The following is an 18537-nucleotide window of genomic DNA, read 5'->3' as shown; positions in this document are numbered from 1 at the left end:
TTTACTGTGCAGGGCATTTTTGCAGTGTAAAACAAAGGTAAATCGATGGCTGATATACTTTGTAATACTTACTGTTTTTGAAAAGCATGGCAAACATTCCACCATTTCCCATGATAATCTGGAGAAGAGGTCCATTCACTGTTTTGCAAAATTCAATTCATTACATGGTGACATGATGAAAACATTACAGATTTGATAGCTCTGTACTTAGTGCTAACTTTTTTGTATAGGATGATACAGAATGGGCCGACTGTATTATGGTTGAACTTATTTAGTTTAATAGCCGAGTTCCTGCACTGATTTTTCTAAAAAGAAATACTGACGCCAGAAATTAAACTTTTTACATATATCATAATATCTCTTTGCATGGTATGTTTAATTTTGCCATAAAAGTATTTTCCAGATGCTATTAAATTACCTTTCTGATCCCCTATGTTTCTCTGTCAAGGGGTTGCCATATTTGTGCAGCAGAAGTCCGATAGTGCTAGACACTCTGAAAGGTTGAGAAGGGACAGTCAAGTTGGCAGAACAGTCAGGTTTAAGAACTACAAGTAATTATTACAAAGGAAGACCTCTCAGTGAAAAATGATCAACATAACCTATAGGTAACTTTTAATGCACATTTATATTTTTCAGCGCAGTTTTTTTAGTGTCAGTATCAAATTAAGGTTAACCATTATATTTGCACATACCTGTGCAAAGTACCATATGAGAAGATTAATTGAACATTGATAGATAAACAGTAAATGTAAATAATATTTATACACATATTTAACATTATTTTGTCATGTAATTCTTCAGGCAATTAAAAATGGGGGCAGATGTATTTTTAACTAACCCTCTGGAAAGATCTATTAAATGTTTGCAAAAAATTACATGGGTGTTGTAGCGGTAAATGTTGTTCTGTGTTTGCGCTTGACAGACATGTTGCATTCTATGGCAAAACCTTGTACAGTACAGGTATGGGATGGCTTATCTGGAGACCTGATGTTCATAAAGCTCCAAATCACAGGAAGTCCATCTCCCATAGTCCTTTTTTTTTTCTGTAATGATTTTGCTTTTTTTATCTGTAATAAAATAGCACCTGGTACATGGTCCTAATTAGGCTACCATCAGTCCATGTTTCATGTATAAATGTTTTTAGTAGCCTAAATGTATGGTGATTCAAATTATCGGAAAAAAAAACTCTTGTCCAGAACACATTGGGTCCCATTGTCCCAAGCATTTTGGTTAATAGATCCTATACATGAATAGTTAACAGTTCTTTTTACAAATACCTGAAGGAATTTTACAAAGACTAGTTCAGATGTTAAAGTGGCATTAAATAGGCAGTGCCCAGTATATAGGAACTACTGGGCAGTAGCTGCACGCTGTCTAAAGCTACAAAGTTTAGTTGTTTAAAGTATCTGTAACGTATGGTTTCCCAAAACCTAGAGCAAACCCCAAGGTCTTAAATCAGTTGCAGAAGCGTAGTCGAGGTCACATGCCAGGGTCAAACTAAACAAGATTTGCGGTACATTTACGAGATCCAATAGAATAGTCAAGAACAGGCAGAGGTCGGTACAGGCAGCAGAACAGCAATGGTCAAGGTCAGGCAGTGGTCAATAAACGGAGGGTTAGATGATATAACACACCCTGGAACTATGGAACATAGACCTATACCGGGCAATGAGTCAGAGCAGAGTAGGGGGTTTTATAGTCCGTCAAATGGCTTACAAAGATCACCTGTGGCCAGATTGGCAACAGGTGAAATAAGCATGCTTACTAGCAATTATCAAGCATAGCCATAGGAGTGAACCAGGGCCTTAGCTGTCTGCTCACGTAGAGCAGTGGTAACGCAGGAAACACCAGGTCCCCAGTTCAACTCCAGGTAGCCTATTACAGTATACTTAAAGGGATACTGTCATGGGGAAAAAACATTTTTTTCAAAATGAATCGGTTAATAGTGCTGCTCCAGCAGAATTCTGCGCTGAAATCCATTTCTCAAAAGAGTAAACAGATTTTTTTTTATATTCAATTTTGAAATCTGACATGGGGCTAGACATATTGTCAATTTCCCAGCTGACCCAAGTCATGTGACTTGTGCTCTGATAAACTTCAATCACTCTTTACTGCTGTACTGCAAGTCGGAGTGATATCACCCCCCTCCCTTTCCCCCCAGCAGCCAAACAAAAGAACAATGGGAAGGTAACCAGATAGCAGCTCCCTAACACAAGATAACAGCTCCCTGGTAGATCTAAGAACAACACTCAATAGTAAAAACCCATGTCCCACTGAGACACATTCAGTTACATTGAGAAGGAAAAACAGCAGCCTGCCAGAAAGCATTTCTCTCCTAAAGTGTAGGCACAAGTCACATGACCAGGGGCAGCTGGGAAATTGACAAAATGTCTAGCCCCATGTCAGATTTCAAAATTGAATAAAAAAAAATCTGTTTGCTCTTTTGAGAAATGGATTTCAGTGCAGAATTCTGCTGGAGCAGCACTATTAACTGATGCGTTTTGAAAAAAACAAGTTTTCCAATGACAGGATCCCTTTAATTTCACATCATGCGTGGTTTTGCAGTTCTTTGATTTTTGGTTCAGCCTTTCAATGGTAAATTACGGAAATGAAACACTAAATGTACCATTGGTCCTTTTTATTAAAGCTTATGCATTTAGACAATCACTGTTGTATTCTGGAAGATGACAAATTCCTTACTTATGGCCAGCCTACGGCCACAATTTTTGTTTCCTGTTTTATTAAAAGAGAACTAAACCCTTAATTCAAAAATACCGTACCCGCTTACCCTACATAGACCTCCCTGCTCCCCCCAGCCTAGCTGTTACCACTCGTAAATGCCCCTAACTCTTTTACTTACCCCTCGTGCACATTCAGGGCATCGAAGTTCAAGGGCGCCATCTTATTCACTTCGATAATCTTTGGGAAGATCGGCATATCCGCGCATGTGCAGTTGTCGCAATCTTCCGTTTCGCGACAACTGCTCATGCGCCGAAAGTAACGGAAATTGCAGAAGCGTCAGAAGAAGACCCGAAGATTACCAAAGAGAAGAAGATGGCGCCTGTAAACTCCGATGCCCTGAATCTGCACCAAGGGGTAAGTAAAGAGTTAGGGACATCTACCAGGATTAACAGCTAGGGTGGGTGTGGGAGGCAGGGAGGGGGTCTATGTAGGGTAGAGGGGTAGGGTTTTTTTTAAAAAAATTATAAGTATTTAGTTCTCCTTTAATATCTATTGCTGATCTGTGGTAGTAAAAGTGGAGTAAAAAAATTCCGGTTATGTTGCACATAACAACCAATCAGCAATTCGATTTCAGCAACAAAAACAAAGATCTGATCTGGCTGTTATGAGCAATATCACTGGTAATCTTTTATTCCACTTTTTACACAGCATGATAGATAGACCCCAAAATATAGATTTGTTCAGAAGTTTCTAGTCAGGAAGCAAATCAGCAGTTGGAATTCGGTATTGATTAATTTCAGTTTATGTAACAAATGTATAACAAATGCTAGTTATACATGAAGTGGTACTGTGTTGGGGGGAGGTCTTTTAAGAATTTGGGATACATGTGGATATGCATTGAATAACTCAGTCATTGGCTACTAAAGCAAATAAAGTGCAGTCTTGCAAAAAAGGGCATTAACTTGAGGGAGGAAAGAATAAGTTGTCTCTTTATAATGCTACGTAAGGTCTCACCTTGGGTATGTAGTGCAGTTTTGGGCCACGTCCTTAAGATGGACAGTGGCTCAGCGCTGGTATCCTGAGTTCAGTTCCAGCTTGGAAACTGCATGGAGTTACTATATTCTCCCCTATTTTTGTGGGTTTCCTCCAGCACTACAAAAACAGGCAGGTTAATGTGGGGACCTCAGATTGTAAGCTCCACTGGAGCAGGGACTGATGCAAATGATGTACACCAATACAGTGCTACGACAATGTGCCTGCCCTATGTGAATAACAATAAGAAGCTGAAAAGAGTGCGAATTAAAGAACTAACTGTCATGCAACTGTGTATATCATATGTTCTGCATATGTATGAAAATTTGTTTTAAAATCTACTGCCGCATTATTCTAATAACTGCTAAGACTGTAACTAAGCATAATAGCTTTTCCTTTTCATTTTATTACTGTCTGTTTTACACTGGAGCAGAGCAACTAACTTTATGAAAAAGTGTGCAAGTGTGTGTATGTATATATTTTTATCAGCTACCTGCTAACGGCTTGTCCGTGACACCCAATAGCTTATGAACTATACCTACCATAATCCTAGAGAAAGTTTAAGAGAGTGTTCTAAATATATTCATTATTTAGTATGGAATTTGAGTGATTGTCTTGTTTTTAGTTCCCTGCTGTCATTTAAAACTTTGTGTAGTTTTTTTTTTTTTTTTTTCATCACTGACTGCAAGTAGGAGGTTATTTAACAAATATTACAAAAATGTAAATATTAAGCCATATACCCTGGCTGCTAGATATACATTGAAATTAAAGGTTTGGAATTAAAAATGCATGCAGCATAAGGGTTCTGGCAGACGGGGAGATTTCTGCACTTGCGGCGCTTCTATGTCCCCGGAAGTTGCCTCACCAGGTGATTCTTCATGCAAGCAGATGGAAGGCAGTTCGGGGAGATTGTCGCCCCGCAGAAGAGGTGATTAGTCACCAGGCGACTAAATCTCCCCGAATCTGTACGTCGCTAATACACTCGTGGCGATCCGAAGTTGCCTCACGAGGAAACTTTGGGTGACTTCGGAAATCCCAGCACCGCGAGTTTATTAGCGCAGGCAATTCTTCATGCAAGCAGACGGAAGGCAGTTCGGGGAGATTGTTGTCCCGCAGAAGAGGCGATTAGTCGGCAGGCGACTAAATCTTCCCGAATCTGCCCGCGAGTCTTTTTGAGGGAGAAAAATTTGATTTACACAAATAGAATACGATTCGAATTTTCAGGTCGGAACCATTTGATCAAATTTTAGCCATTCAAAATTTTTCTTAAATAACCTCCCAGTCAAATTGTGTGTATATTCGAATTTTAAAAAACTTGCATGAATTTGAAATTCGACATTTGATAAATGGGCCTCTAAATACCCACTTTTTAAAACTGATCCTCTCTGCTTTGCCACATACTCATTGAGGTCTGAAGCATAGTTATAAGACAAGAACTGCCCATTACGCATGACCCCAAATAAATACACATAAGCAAAAGTGATTTAGAACTCTAAATTAATAATAAATAGAAGTGCCATTCCCATTTTAACTAATCGTTACTGCGACAATGTTTTCTGTGCTAGCATTGATATGTGCTAAATATAAAACGTATTTTAAGTGTAAAGTTGAATCTTCATAATATGGTATGAAGACTATATATTCATTTAAAGGAGAAGAAAAGCTACGGAGGCATTTTATTGCCAATAGATTAGCTGCAATAGTGCAAGCTAGAATGCTATATTTATTCTGTAGAATGTTTTACCATACCTGAGTAAAAAGCTCTATTTGTTTAGGATAGGAGCTGCAGTATTAACATGGTGAGACATCACTTCCTGCCTGAGTCTCTCCCTGCTCTGGGCTCAGATTACAGTAGAGAAGGGAGGAGGGGGGGAGAGGTGCAAACTGGGCATGCTCTTGCCCAGGGCAATGAGGTTTAAGATGAAGGCAGGAAGTCTGATACAGAAGCCCATGTGTACACAATAGAAGGAAAGAAATGCAGTGTTTCTTTTGACAGGGGACTCAGAGCAGCACTACTTTGGGGGTTTACTGGTATATTTAGATGGACCTTTCTGATGAGGCTTACTTAGTTTTAACCTTTCCTTCTCCTTTAACTTAAAGGTCATACTCTTAATACGCTCTTCTTTATTACTGAGTTTTAAAACATCTATACCCTACATCTGTAACCCAGTGTGTTGCTTGTGCACAGCTATTATGGTGGTTTTTAATAACAGTCTCTGGGCTATAAAACTGAATGCTAAGGGACAGCACACACAGAATTGTGTCTTGATTGTATAGGAAAAGTAATTGTAATTTTAAAAAAAAAAAGTTTGTTGAGCAGTTTCCTAAAATTTGTAATTTGCCTTAACTAAACACACATTTGTTATAGTGGATATATTACAAATGGAAAATTAGCTGCCAGCAGGTTCACCTGCCTTGTATCATAACTTAAGTTTATTCACATGTGTTTTACTGTGTTAAAGGCAGAAATACAAATTACACCCTTAGGGGGGCCGATTTATCAAAATGTGAGTTTAGATTTTAATAAACAGAAACTCATCCACATTGCATTCATTCCTGTGGGATTTTTGGAACTGTATTTAACACATGGCTAAATAACTTTCACCCATTGATAAATATGCTTCTAAAAATCCCATAGGAACGGATAGAACATGGGTGAGTTTTTATTTATTAAAATCTAAACTCACATTTTGATAAATCTGCCCCTAGAGTTATGTTTGATAGATAACTTTATAATACAGTTTTCAAAAACCGCACTTTATTTATAATTTTTCAGGAGATAAATCTCCCCCTAAACTTGAACCATCCGATGCATTACCTCTACCTTCAGACTCGGAGACTAATTCAGAACCACCAACCCTCAAACCTATAGAACTCAATCCAGAGCAGAGTAAGCTTTACAAAAGAGTCACATTTGATAATGAATTGCATAGCGCTACTATTCAAAATGAAATGATAAATGGACACACTCCAGAAAATTTACTTAAGGACAGTAATCTCAATGATTCGTCAGATTCTGAAGTAGCGGAATCATCAACTGATGTAAACAGACGTACATCTATTCTCTTCCGCAAATCAAAAAGTGTAAGCCCCCAAAAGCCTTCAAAGAACACTGAAACGCAGCCATCCTCTCCACAGCTAGGGACCAAAACCTTTTTGTCTGTAGTCCTTCCAAGGTTGGAGACACTCCTGCAACCAAGAAAGAGATCAAGGAGCACTTGTGGAGATTCCGAGGTTGACAGAGAATCCCCAGTAAAGCGACTGGATACAGGTAACAAGCTTTTCTCCATATATTCTGAAAACAAGGATATTCTTTAATTATCAGATTTACCTACTTAACAACAATGTACCCATTCCATGATGTCTATGTGACTATTAATCATTCTGTGAATGCTTAGTAAGAATTCACTTTCTAAAATTAGCTAAATTACCATAACATTGGATTTGACTGTGCCTGGGTAAAATAATAGCCCCCTAAGTCTTTGTACCTATGAGGATGAAGACAGCTCATTTTTACCTGAGCTTTTTATCTTCCATACTTAGGAACAGTAATAGATGATGGTGATTGCTTCTCATACACCAATTCATATTGCAAAAGATATGTTGGCTTTTAAGCTTTTTATTTAGTGATAAATAAATGGGGTGCCTAAATAGTTCTGCATTGCTGATGTAGAAACAGCAACAGAACCCCAGGGTGAGCATTTTTGTGCTTTTATATGTAGTGTTAAAAGATGAACATCAGTATTTTATATATATATATATATATATATATATATATATATATATATATATATATATATATATATATATATATATATATATATATATATATATAATGTCCTCTTCAAAGAAGAAACATATTGACCATTAATCGCTGCATATTCTAAAAAGCCTGGTAAGTAACATCTATTTTAGATATGCACTTGCGATTTCTAAGTATCACAGCAAATCCACACACCTGCAAGTCATAATAGATTTTTGGACATTTATTCATTTAATATTTATTCATTCAATAGTCAACAAACAGGAGATGTTCCAAAATATATCCCAAAATGGTAATTTTCTTTTGTGAAAATCATTTGGCAAAGCATGAGAGGAACTTACAAGGTAGTATCCTGAAAATAAGAAAATAATGACTCTAGCAGCACTCCAATCAGTGATTTAAACTTTTATTCGTGCCACTAGCAAGGCTAGTATCCTGTTACCAAACATTTATATCTCATTGAGTGTTCATTTTTCATGTCCTAGCAGCTCATAAGTTCAGTAGAGCCAAATCAGATGTATCCTAAAAGTGGTCCACAACAAGAACATGCACAGAATTGCTACAATTATAACCAAAGTTCTAAAGAAGCTGAACTATTTAATGGACATCAAAGAACGCTCTTAAGCAATGCTTTTCTACATGCGACTCACATGTTCCAAATACATAGTTACAGTATTTTAGTATATATATTTAAAATACAAATAATCAGATGCCACCAGGACATAAATACAACTAATAGATTAGACAATAGGCATTATTAAGTCAAAGCACCCTGTCTTTTGCATGTTATCCCACAGGTTTTCACAAGATTTAGCTGTTGGCAACTTGGCACTCCTAGAATGAAAGTCAGAATTACACCTCTCTTTAGGTAATATTTGTCATGCTGTGAAGGGGGTTGTTCATAAGCCTCTCTGTGTAAAGTGCTGCCTGTGTTAGTCATTAGTGCTGAATTAAACAAAAGGAATTTATGGACAGCAGGTAAGCATCCTTTCAATGTCATTTAACTTGCACATTATTCCAATTCACAGGGAGCTGCAGCAGAGCCCTGCAATAACCCTCTGGCTATGGCACACATGAAGTATAGAGCTGCCTTGTGCTTGACAGCCCTGTGCTAAGCACCTTGCACTGAACTGGCATGAGGTTTAGCACACAGCTTTCACCCCAGTTGCAATTAGTCTTTGTTTGCTCATTAAAGTTGGCCATTCACATTAAGATCCGCATATTTGGTAAGGTTGACAAACAAGCAGGTCTTTGCATGATGGTTGGTCGCCTGATTTTGGCTGGGCCAAATTGGGTTAATCTGATCATTTCACCCTCAAACCAACAATCAGATCATAATGGGGCCTATGCAAGCCTGTCATGAGATTCCTTTTTACATATTGTTATGACCCAGTGCCAGGAGTGGGTCCTCCAGTCCAGCACCTGACACTACAAGAAGTGTGTATCAGTGAGGTGAGCGCTCCACGTTAACAGGTGTCAACCTGACTATTAGGGCCCTTCAGACTAAGCCAGGTCTAATGCTTTATTTACACTTATATATTTTATTTTTATGAACTTATTAAGGTTCCTGGACACAGAGTTGATACAGAATATATGCACTGATGTAAATATTTACTACAGGTATGTATTCCGTTATTCTGAAAACCAAAACCATTAAAAAATTCCAAAATAGACATCTTATTTCCCAAACAGTCCACTTAGTAGTTTTGGTTTTTCTGTGATTACCCTTTTCTCTGTAACAATAAAACTATCTTGTCCTTTATAGTAACTTTGTAGCAAAGCAATCCTATTTCTTTTTAATCTATAGGTTTTTTAAAGTAGACCAGGTATGGTATCTTTGTGACCTTTTGTCATAAGTTTGTTTTGATTTCTGTTAAAGCTAGGTCTTAGAACATCTGCTTGTAGCCATTATCTGTTGTGGAGCCAACCATTGTAGGGCACGTTGTATGCAACTTTTATTAGGTATATGAACATAGTAATTCGGACACACTTCTGAGTTTCTAAGGCTAGATAAAAATGAAAGCATCTGCACACGCTGCTTAATTGGCAGTAGGAGTTTAGCCCCTTTTTATAAAGCATAGAAATGGTAATTCCAACTGCTATGATGTGCCTTGCGAGTATCCATAAACATTCCAAAGTTTTCAAAATATTCTGAAAAATTTGTGTAATTTGATTGTCATAACAGGAATTTAAAAGTTCAATTCATCCTGTAAATAACATTTTAAAGTTTGACACTTATTGGTTGGTAGTAAAGTATAATGGTTTAAAGAAGAGATCCTTACCATAGGATAGGCTGAAGCTGGTGTTGTATTGGACCAAAACGTTTTTTGTTAAATAATTTTATACATAGGCAAAGTCTGAATATTTGAAAATTTTAAATACTGTACTTTATAATTCGTTCCAAAATATCTGAAAATAATCCCCAGAGCTCATAATAGAATGCAGAGTCTCAATTGGTATCAAACTTTTTTTGGGGCTAGGTCACACTGCCAGCAGAGAAGACACTGACTTGTCCCATGTGTACTGTAACTGACAGGAAGAAAATCTGCCTGTCATTCAACATACAGGACTGATTTCAAGCAGACAGATATCACAAGCATTTTCTGGCTAACTGCACAATGGCAGCTGTATGCCGTTCATGACAGGTATTTGCACAAACAGCTCTTACAGCCTGAATTGTCATTTTTACACTTGCATAGAAAATACCATGCCTGATCGCCTTAACAGCAGTTTGCCCTTTACACTTCAGAAGTTGTATTGTACAAAATTAATTTAATTGATACAAATCGCTTTATATGCAGACTATACAGCTGCTGTAAGAAAAGAGTATGGTTTCTATACTGCTGTAAATACCAGCAGCAATATAGTAACATCCAATGTATGACAATTTTCTTAAAAGGCTCTATTCGCAGCTGCAAATAGAGTTGAGATGAATATAAAACACACAGATTCACAGTGGATTTTTTTCTAGGATGCAAATGAAATATATATATATTTTTTATATATATTCCTTATAATGCAATGTTAATTTTTCAAAATACCTAATAAACTTATGTTTTAAAATAATTTGTCGAAGGGTTGGATTTTGCATTCACAAATGCAAAATTTGTTTAGATAGAATTTCATTTAGTTGGTGTCTGTGAGCTTGATATCTTTAAGCAAAATCTACCATGTATGTAGGTAAACAAACCACATTCAGCCTAATTCAGTCAGAGAAGGGCCTGTAACAGCACTAAATTAAAAACATTTAATATATACATGTAATAATCATTTGGTCTGCACCATTTTACCAATTCAGTGATAGATTCTAGGAGGAACTGTGACTACTGCCACATAACACTGTTTATCTGCTGGTGTAGAAACAGCTGATTCACCTCCATCCACTTCTTCTTGTATCTGCACCAACAAGCATTGCATTGTCCTGTATGCAGAGGCATGGAGCTGGTTTTCTTGTGATATTTGTGCATATTATGCATACTTTCCAGTTTTTGCAGCAAACTCTGCTCCATGTGTCTGCACTAAATGACACAGTATTGGCCTCTGTGCAGATACAGGAAGGATCTGATTAACTGTTTCTTCGCCTGTTAATATACTAGCAAGCACAAACATGGTTTGGACAAATCATGGTTACTTGCAATTTATGTAATTGGCTAAAAAAAATGTATTTCTGGAAGTATAGATAGTACATTATGCACCATTTTTACATAAGCCATAAGAGGGTATATTTTCTCCCTTAATGATATCAATTTTGTATTCAAAATGTTGTAATGTTTCTTAAAATACTGTTATTGCTTATCCTCCTTATATTACATTTTTGTTATGATATCTACAATAATGTTAACCTCAATGAGCCCTTGACTGTTTTCTTTTTTCCCCTTCAGCGTTAGCCCAGATATAATTGCTAATCTTTGTGTAAAATAAAAACGGTTGAGCTTAAGTTATTATTTTGTAACTTGGATATTAGTATGTAGTACATTTTATAATGATCTTGGCTATTGTAAGTTATTGTGTTGAAACATTGCTTTATGTTTGGTGCCTTGATTTATTGCTGGTACAGGTATGGGATTCCTTATACAGAAACCCCGAATTACATGAAAGCCATCAGTCATGGAGTCAACTTTAAGCAAATAATTCAGCTTTATTTTACATGTTGCAGTAATCTATACTGTGGCAAAACCAGTCTATTTAATGTTTAAATGTTTTTCAATAAAGGTATGGCGATTGAAATTACAGGAAAAGTCTAGACTAGGTCCCAAGAATTCTGAATAATAGATCCCACACGTATACTATGCATTCTAAAATGTTTTTTTATTTGCAATTTTGTAAAAATGTTACTATTTTCAGGAAGATCCTCTGCCTAATGTCTCTACATTTGTAAGGAAACTAACAGGGCCATTGATGCCATCAAGTTGATTTACATTTAAATGTTATCTGTTTGCCCAGCATCTGCAAATGTTTTAAATAGTGCGTGTGTGTCTGGCGTGCGTGCATGTGTAATACTATTTTCATTAACAAATGTCTGCTTCCACTTTTGGTAGTTGTACATGCACACCAGGAATCTGTACTACAAGATGCTGTTTTGCGGGGAAGCTAGGTAGGGGATATGTGCAAGCAAAACCTATATACATGGAGAGCTCCTGCCCATACGTAGTAGTGTTGCTTTAGTTCTGTAAATATTTACAGGTTTTTGCATCTTAAAATATATATGCATTTCTAGATGATTACCAAATGTTTCTTAAGCAAATGTCAAAAGATATTTTTGTATCAAATCTGTGATGAAATCGAGCATGTGAGCAAAAGTGAAACTGTTGAAATATCTCGTGGTGTGCTTCTGATGTAAAATCAATCTTGTTTCATAACATTTTAAAATGGTTTCCTTTCCTTCACCAATTAGAACCCTAGCAAGCATTGCCTATGAGAGACCAGGTTTTTGTTAAACACAACTACATGAACAAGGATCAACTATTTATAAATGAAAACCCTCTGTATAAGGTTACCAGTAGTGATGGGAGAATTTATTCGCCATGCATGGATTCATGTTTCACCACCCGCGAATGTTTGGCGAAAATGCGCTAAAATTTACAGATGAAAAATTCAATGCAACAAAAAAAAAATTGTTGCGAGTCAAAATTGGTGCGCACATAAAATTTTTCGCGCATCAAAATTATTTGGACGCCCATTGACTTAAATGCTTTTGGACAAAATAGTTGCGAATGTAAAAATTGTTACTTGTAAAGAATTATTTTGACGCCCATTGACTTCGATGTGTTTTTTTGCGGTTTCACTAATTTTTCGGGACCGATTCGCCCATCACTAGTAACCAGGAAAAAAAGTAGAGGAAGTATAAATTCTCAGGTTTGGATCTATGTTGCAAAATGAGCCTCTTCTAAATACACTAATATATTTATTTTATTTCCTATGGTACATGTGTACTGGTCATGCTGCTAATGAAACAGCCCAGTTTATCTCAGTTTTGAATATTACCTTTATTAAAATCAATACAATTGTTAATATACAAAAAATGTAAATATGGAGCTATACGTAAAGGTGGCTAAATATCCAACTGTATTTTGTCCCGTTCACAACTGCAAGTTTGCCGTGTGTTTGTGTAACATCATAGGCTTATATGCTTTCTGTGCTTACTGGTAGCATTTATCCAAATTGCCCCAAGTTTTGAATCAATATGTAAAATAACAGATCTCAATGTTCAGTAAGCCCAGGTAGGTGGTAATCAACTATAATAATTAGAAGTGCAGTGACTTGTCTTTTACTATCCCTTAAAGGAACTGTGACACCAAAAATGGGTGTTTAAATGAGAAGGAGCAAATGAACAGGATTACATAACAGATTAGTTGAGTATTAGACTACAACTGCTAACCTATTATAGTTTATGTAATCCTCGGCTTTTTGGCTTGAATGGCTGCCCCTATGGCTACACAACTAGAATAGTGTTTTGGAAGCAAACACACAGTACATTGTACTTTAATTTCTTTAAAACAAATTTATTAGAGTTACTGATCCTTTAAAGGAGGAGCAAAAGCTAGATCACGGGGGTGTCAATTTGAACAATCCCACGACACAGGCCTGGCGATCTTATTCACTGAAAAACGTGCTGTGCACATGTACAACTGGTAGTAAAATCGGTAGTTTTAAGGGGGGAAAGCCAGCTTTCTGTTTGACTGTCCAGCTTTCTGTTTGGGATCTACAGAGTGAAGATCCCAAGACAGGAAAGAACAGGATTGGACTGGGGAATAAACCCTATGGGCCCCACAGGCCCAGACCCCCTCCACACAGCCAGCAGCTGACTTCTTTCCTGACCTCCTGGGGGAGGGGAATTGGCAGCTGGGCAGGGAGGCACTTGGGGGCATTGATGTGGAAGCCCTCGTGCCCCCCCCCCCCAGTCCAACGCTGGGAAAGAATGAGGGGTGGGTTTGCTGCACTCAATAGAATATTAGCAATTTAACTCTTTACTGCCCCCCCCCCTTTTTTGAAGTATGACATTTGACAAACACTGGAAACTCAAGATTTTCATGAGGGTACATGAGTACAATTTTTTTTGTAAGCCGCTCGACTACCCATCCCCCACCTTGCTTGCTTTCTGTAACGATGGTTCTATTGTGGACCATGAAGTGGCAGCCAGGCTTTTGAGGTGTAAATTGATATTTAGGTATGGTATCTGTTATCCAGAATGCTTGGGACCTGGGGTTGTCTGGATAATTGATCTTCCCGTAATTTGGATCTTCATACCTTAAAGTCTACTAGAAAATCGAGTAAACCTTAAATAAACCCAATAAGCTGGTTTTACTTCCAATAAGGAGTAATTATATGTTAGTTAGGATCAAGTACAAGGTACTGTTTTATTATTACAAAGAACAAGAAAATCATTTTTAAAATTTTTGATTATTTCATTATAATGGAGCCTATGGTAGATGGCCATTTCCTAATTTGGAGCTTTTCTGGATAGGGTTTCCGTAAAAGTTGCTTATATTATCAAAGGGGTTGTTCACCTTTAAATTAACTTGGTGGAGGGTGATATTTTGAGACAATTTGCAATTGGTTTTAATTTTTTATTTTTGTTTTTTAGCTTTTTATTCTGCAGTCTGGTTGCTAGAGTCCAAATTACCCTAGCAACCATGCATTGATTTACATGAAAGACTGGAATATGAATAGGAGAGGGCTTTTATAGAAATGTGACTAATTTAAAGTAGCAATAACAATAAATAGTAGACTTACAGAGCATTTGTCTTTTTTAGATGGGGCCAGTGACCCCCATTCTTATAAAAAAGAAAAATACGGAGACCATTTGAAAAGTTGCTTAGAAATAGTCATTCTATAACATACTGAAAGTAAACTTAAAGATGACCCCCCCCCTTTAATAGTGTGAAATGCATTGACCTATGATATATTCAGTTCTGTTACTGAAAACACATGCCTCTATGTTGCAGGTCTCTCAAATGGTTACGGAGAAGCAAACAAGGAAAAAGAATGTACTATAAGTCCAGGAAGAAAACTGGAGCCTCGAAGAAGATGTGCATCAGAGTCAAGCATCTCCTCTAACAACAGTATCTTGTGCAATCCCAGGTACTATTATTTGAACGCTAGCTATGTCCTATATAGCCTCCTATTTAGGGTCAGGGCACACAGGCAAATTCGTGGATATTAGTTGCCCGGCAACACATCTCTTCTTCTTCAGGGCGACTAATCTCCCCGAACTGCCTTCCCGCCGGCAATTTACATTTTAGCCGGCGGGAAGGCAGGTGTGATTTTGTTTTTCACCTTATAAATAGAGATTAGCAAAAAAAAAAAAAAAACTTGAAAGACTTCAATGCATTTCGGTTTGGCACATTTTTAGACTAAACAGGTCAGATTCACCCATCATTACTTATAAATAAATAGGTTTAAGGAGTATCCTTTTTTTTCTTCAGACCTGCAGACCACTACACGAGAACCAGGTTCAGTCTGGTGAAAACCAAAACACAGATGAAAATTGATCTTTAATCTGCTATTTCTACAAATGATGATTTTGCAACCTAATAAATTGTGGGATTTCAAAACTTCTCACATTTTTAGCTTTTTCCTAATTTAAAATAATGTTTGTATACCCTCTATTTTCAGTAGTAGCTCACTTAACTTTTTGCCGATTTAATTAAGAGATACATTTTTTTTGTTATTTCTTGCACTAATGCAAGAAGTTAAACCACTTTAACCTTCTGACTATCTCATGTCCTGCTTCAACAGAGTTTGCAATAGAGTAAACAGACAATTTACCAATCACTAGGGATGCACCTAAGCCACTATTTTGGGATTTGTCTGAACAAGTCATTTGTGAAAGATTTGACCTAACCCTAATTTGCATATGCAAAATAGGGGTGGAAATTGAGAAAGGGAACTGCGTGCAGTGCACAGCTAAAAACATTTTTACTTCTTTGTTTTGTGACAAAAAAAATCACATGATTTTAAGGATTTGGTTTTGGCCAGGAACGAGTGTTTGGCCGAATCCTGCTGAAAAAGACAGAAAACTGGCCAAACAATGAACCAAATCCTGGATTTGGTGAATCCCTACTGTTTACTGATGATAATGAGCTTAATCTTCTCTCAAAGGCTGCAGTTTAGGAAAGTGAGAGGTTTGTTTCTACAAATCTTATTTATATTTGAACATATTACCATCTTTAGAGGGGTAGGGGGAGCCATTTTAATTTGTTTATTAATGACTGTAGGGACATCAATATGGGAATCTGGGAATCTTTTTGTATTTGAGGTATTAAATTTAAGCCCACTTGATGTATACACTAGGAGCTTTTTTCCTGGTTCCTCTACCAGACTCTCTCCTGCCGTTACTCCTACCAAGATTTGTTTGTTTGGCTATTAAATCTTGTTTATGTATTATCTATCAGCTTTGGCTTGCCAAAATGTGGGAAAGGTAAACCAGCTCTTATACGACGGCATACGATAGAAGACAGAAGTGAATTAATATCTTGTATAGAAAATGGAAACTACGCTAGAGCAGCAAGAATTGCAGCTGGTATGTTATTTTATAGTTAAAATATGTTCCCTTTTGTGTAAGAATGTATACTTTCTATTAGTTTATAGATCCTTAACTTAAATCAATTTGAAACTTAATCAGACATTTGATTATTCTGGCTGGTAAATACTTTTGGATAAGAACCACATTTGACTTTATATGGTCATGGAACTCCTCCGTGACTTATAGTAAGTGCATTCACTTTATTTCTCGGATCGTCCCTAGGCAGCACAGTGGTGAATGGGTTAATGCACCCTTCCCTTCAGGAGGCAAGATGACAATGAAAAAAAAACTATCCAGGTGGGGTGATGTCCCCCTCGGCCCTCCACTTTTCTGCATTAACCCCATCTCCATCAGTTCTTTGCCAAGCTCCCTCAACAGTACAACCATCACATCGCTCACAGACACATCGTGCCTGCAGCATTCAGGTGTTCCTCCTCAGCTCTCCTTCAGATAGCTTCCCTGCTGGGCACAAACCTGACCGGGTAAGACTTATTACCCCAGGACACTGCAGGAAAGAGGAGAGCTTAAGGGGACATCCCCCGCCTGGATAGTTTTTATTTTTTTCATTGTCATCCTGCCTCCTGAAGGGAAAGGTGCATTTACTCCTTTGTCCCTGTGCTGCCTTGATGGGACTCCGAGAAAGGGATTTATCGGTGAGTATTACAAATCCCTTGAGACAATATTTTGAGATGTTCTGTAAACTCACTCAGTGATCCCCATACTACATGTTCGGAATGCATATTCCAACTGTAATAGGAAGATATGTGGGAGTAAAATGCACTGTTCTGTTTATACTTTGGCTTATGTAACCTAGCATATATGCTTGGTTTTTGTTTGAGCACTGTGTCTTCTACAAGCCAGATGGACTGACTTTAATACTAAAAATGGCATTATTTATGTTAAATGAAAAGACTTTATTTGTAAGAAAGTGGTTGAAAGTTGTGCTGTTTGTGATATATATATATTTAGCGAGATCTGCAGTGTTAATGGGTATACTTTCCCTTTAAGGTATTTGATTAATCTCTGCTCTCTTAACAGTGATTCAGTAGAGAATATATGTATATCATTTTTTTTATTTTTTATAGAAGTTGGGCAGACGAATATGTGGGTCGCTGCAAGTACAGCTGCGTTTCTTGAACCTTTAAAAGTGATTTGGGCTAAATGTAGTGGATATCCTTCCTATCCAGCTTTGGTATGTTACAACGGTAGTGCTTTTCTTTTTATTGGCCAAGCTAGACCTCTTGTTGGTCCACCCATCCCCATTTTGAATTTAAGCATGTGTTTACTTGCCGTTGTAAGAAATAATTTTATTTTGTAAAATGATTACGACAGCATTTACAAATGTTTATTTTCTAGATAATTGACCCTAAGATGCCTCGAGTTGGTTGCCACCACAATGGTGTTGCAATTCCTGTACCTCCCATGGATGTACTAAAGACTGGGGACCAGATGCAAACCAGGGCTGAAGAAAAATTATTTTTGGTTTTGTTTTTTGACAATAAGAGAAGTTGGTAAGATCTTTACTTTTTTATAAACTTTTATTTTTTTATCTTTATTGATTTATAATCAACTATATTAACTCTCTGTTGAAAGCATGCTATAATTGAATTGTACATGTTTTTAAATTGTGTTCACAATCTTTTGAAGTGCTGTGGTGTTTGTCCCAGTGATGTGGCTTTAAATCTTGTACCAGGATTCAATTTACCTGGCACAGATTTAAACTGATTGTTTCAGTGGAAATCTGTAGTGTGCTTTTTGGAATTCTGATTTTGCACTCTTCAGAAAACTTACGGCTAGCTTAAATATATTGCATTGGCAGGCATAGCATTGGGAAAATATATATATATTTTTTTATAAAACCTTCGTGTTGAGGTGACCTGTCAGCTTGTAGTTAAAGCCATGTGTAAGGTGCCATTGTTCTTATTAAACTACTTGTAGTATTTTAATAATTATATTAAAAGAAGAAATGGCCTAGTGACAAAGGAACATGGCTTAAAATCATTAGTATATGGTTATCTATAATTTAACAATACTT

At 37.0% G+C, this 18537-nt stretch overlaps 1 protein-coding gene across 15 annotated transcripts in view; it reads left to right on the top strand.

Annotated features, from left to right (window-relative positions):
- Positions 1-18537, top strand: part of brd1.S (bromodomain containing 1 S homeolog) — a 40889-nt gene that overhangs the window by 20374 nt on the left and 1978 nt on the right. For 4 of the 15 annotated variants that reach the window (XM_018255802.2, XM_041588512.1, XM_041588513.1 and 1 more), the window contains 5 exons: positions 6491-6985; positions 14923-15058; positions 16372-16499; positions 17588-17694; positions 17859-18013. In XM_018255802.2, coding sequence (XP_018111291.1) covers positions 6491-6985; positions 14923-15058; positions 16372-16499; positions 17588-17694; positions 17859-18013 — 1021 coding nt within the window. Of the gene's footprint in view, positions 1-6490; positions 6986-8274; positions 8346-9040; positions 9098-9957; positions 10123-12015; positions 12072-14922; positions 15059-15402; positions 15532-16371; positions 16500-17587; positions 17695-17858; positions 18014-18537 lie in introns of those variants that run through there. The other 11 variants (XM_018255806.2, XR_005966662.1, XM_018255809.2 and 8 more) reach the window with 11 other exon arrangements.

The sequence above is a fragment of the Xenopus laevis genome, chromosome 3S (assembly GCF_017654675.1).
Source record: "Xenopus laevis strain J_2021 chromosome 3S, Xenopus_laevis_v10.1, whole genome shotgun sequence".
In the NCBI taxonomy this organism is placed as follows: Eukaryota; Metazoa; Chordata; class Amphibia; order Anura; family Pipidae; genus Xenopus; species Xenopus laevis.
This window is presented reverse-complemented; position numbering and strand designations above follow the sequence as displayed.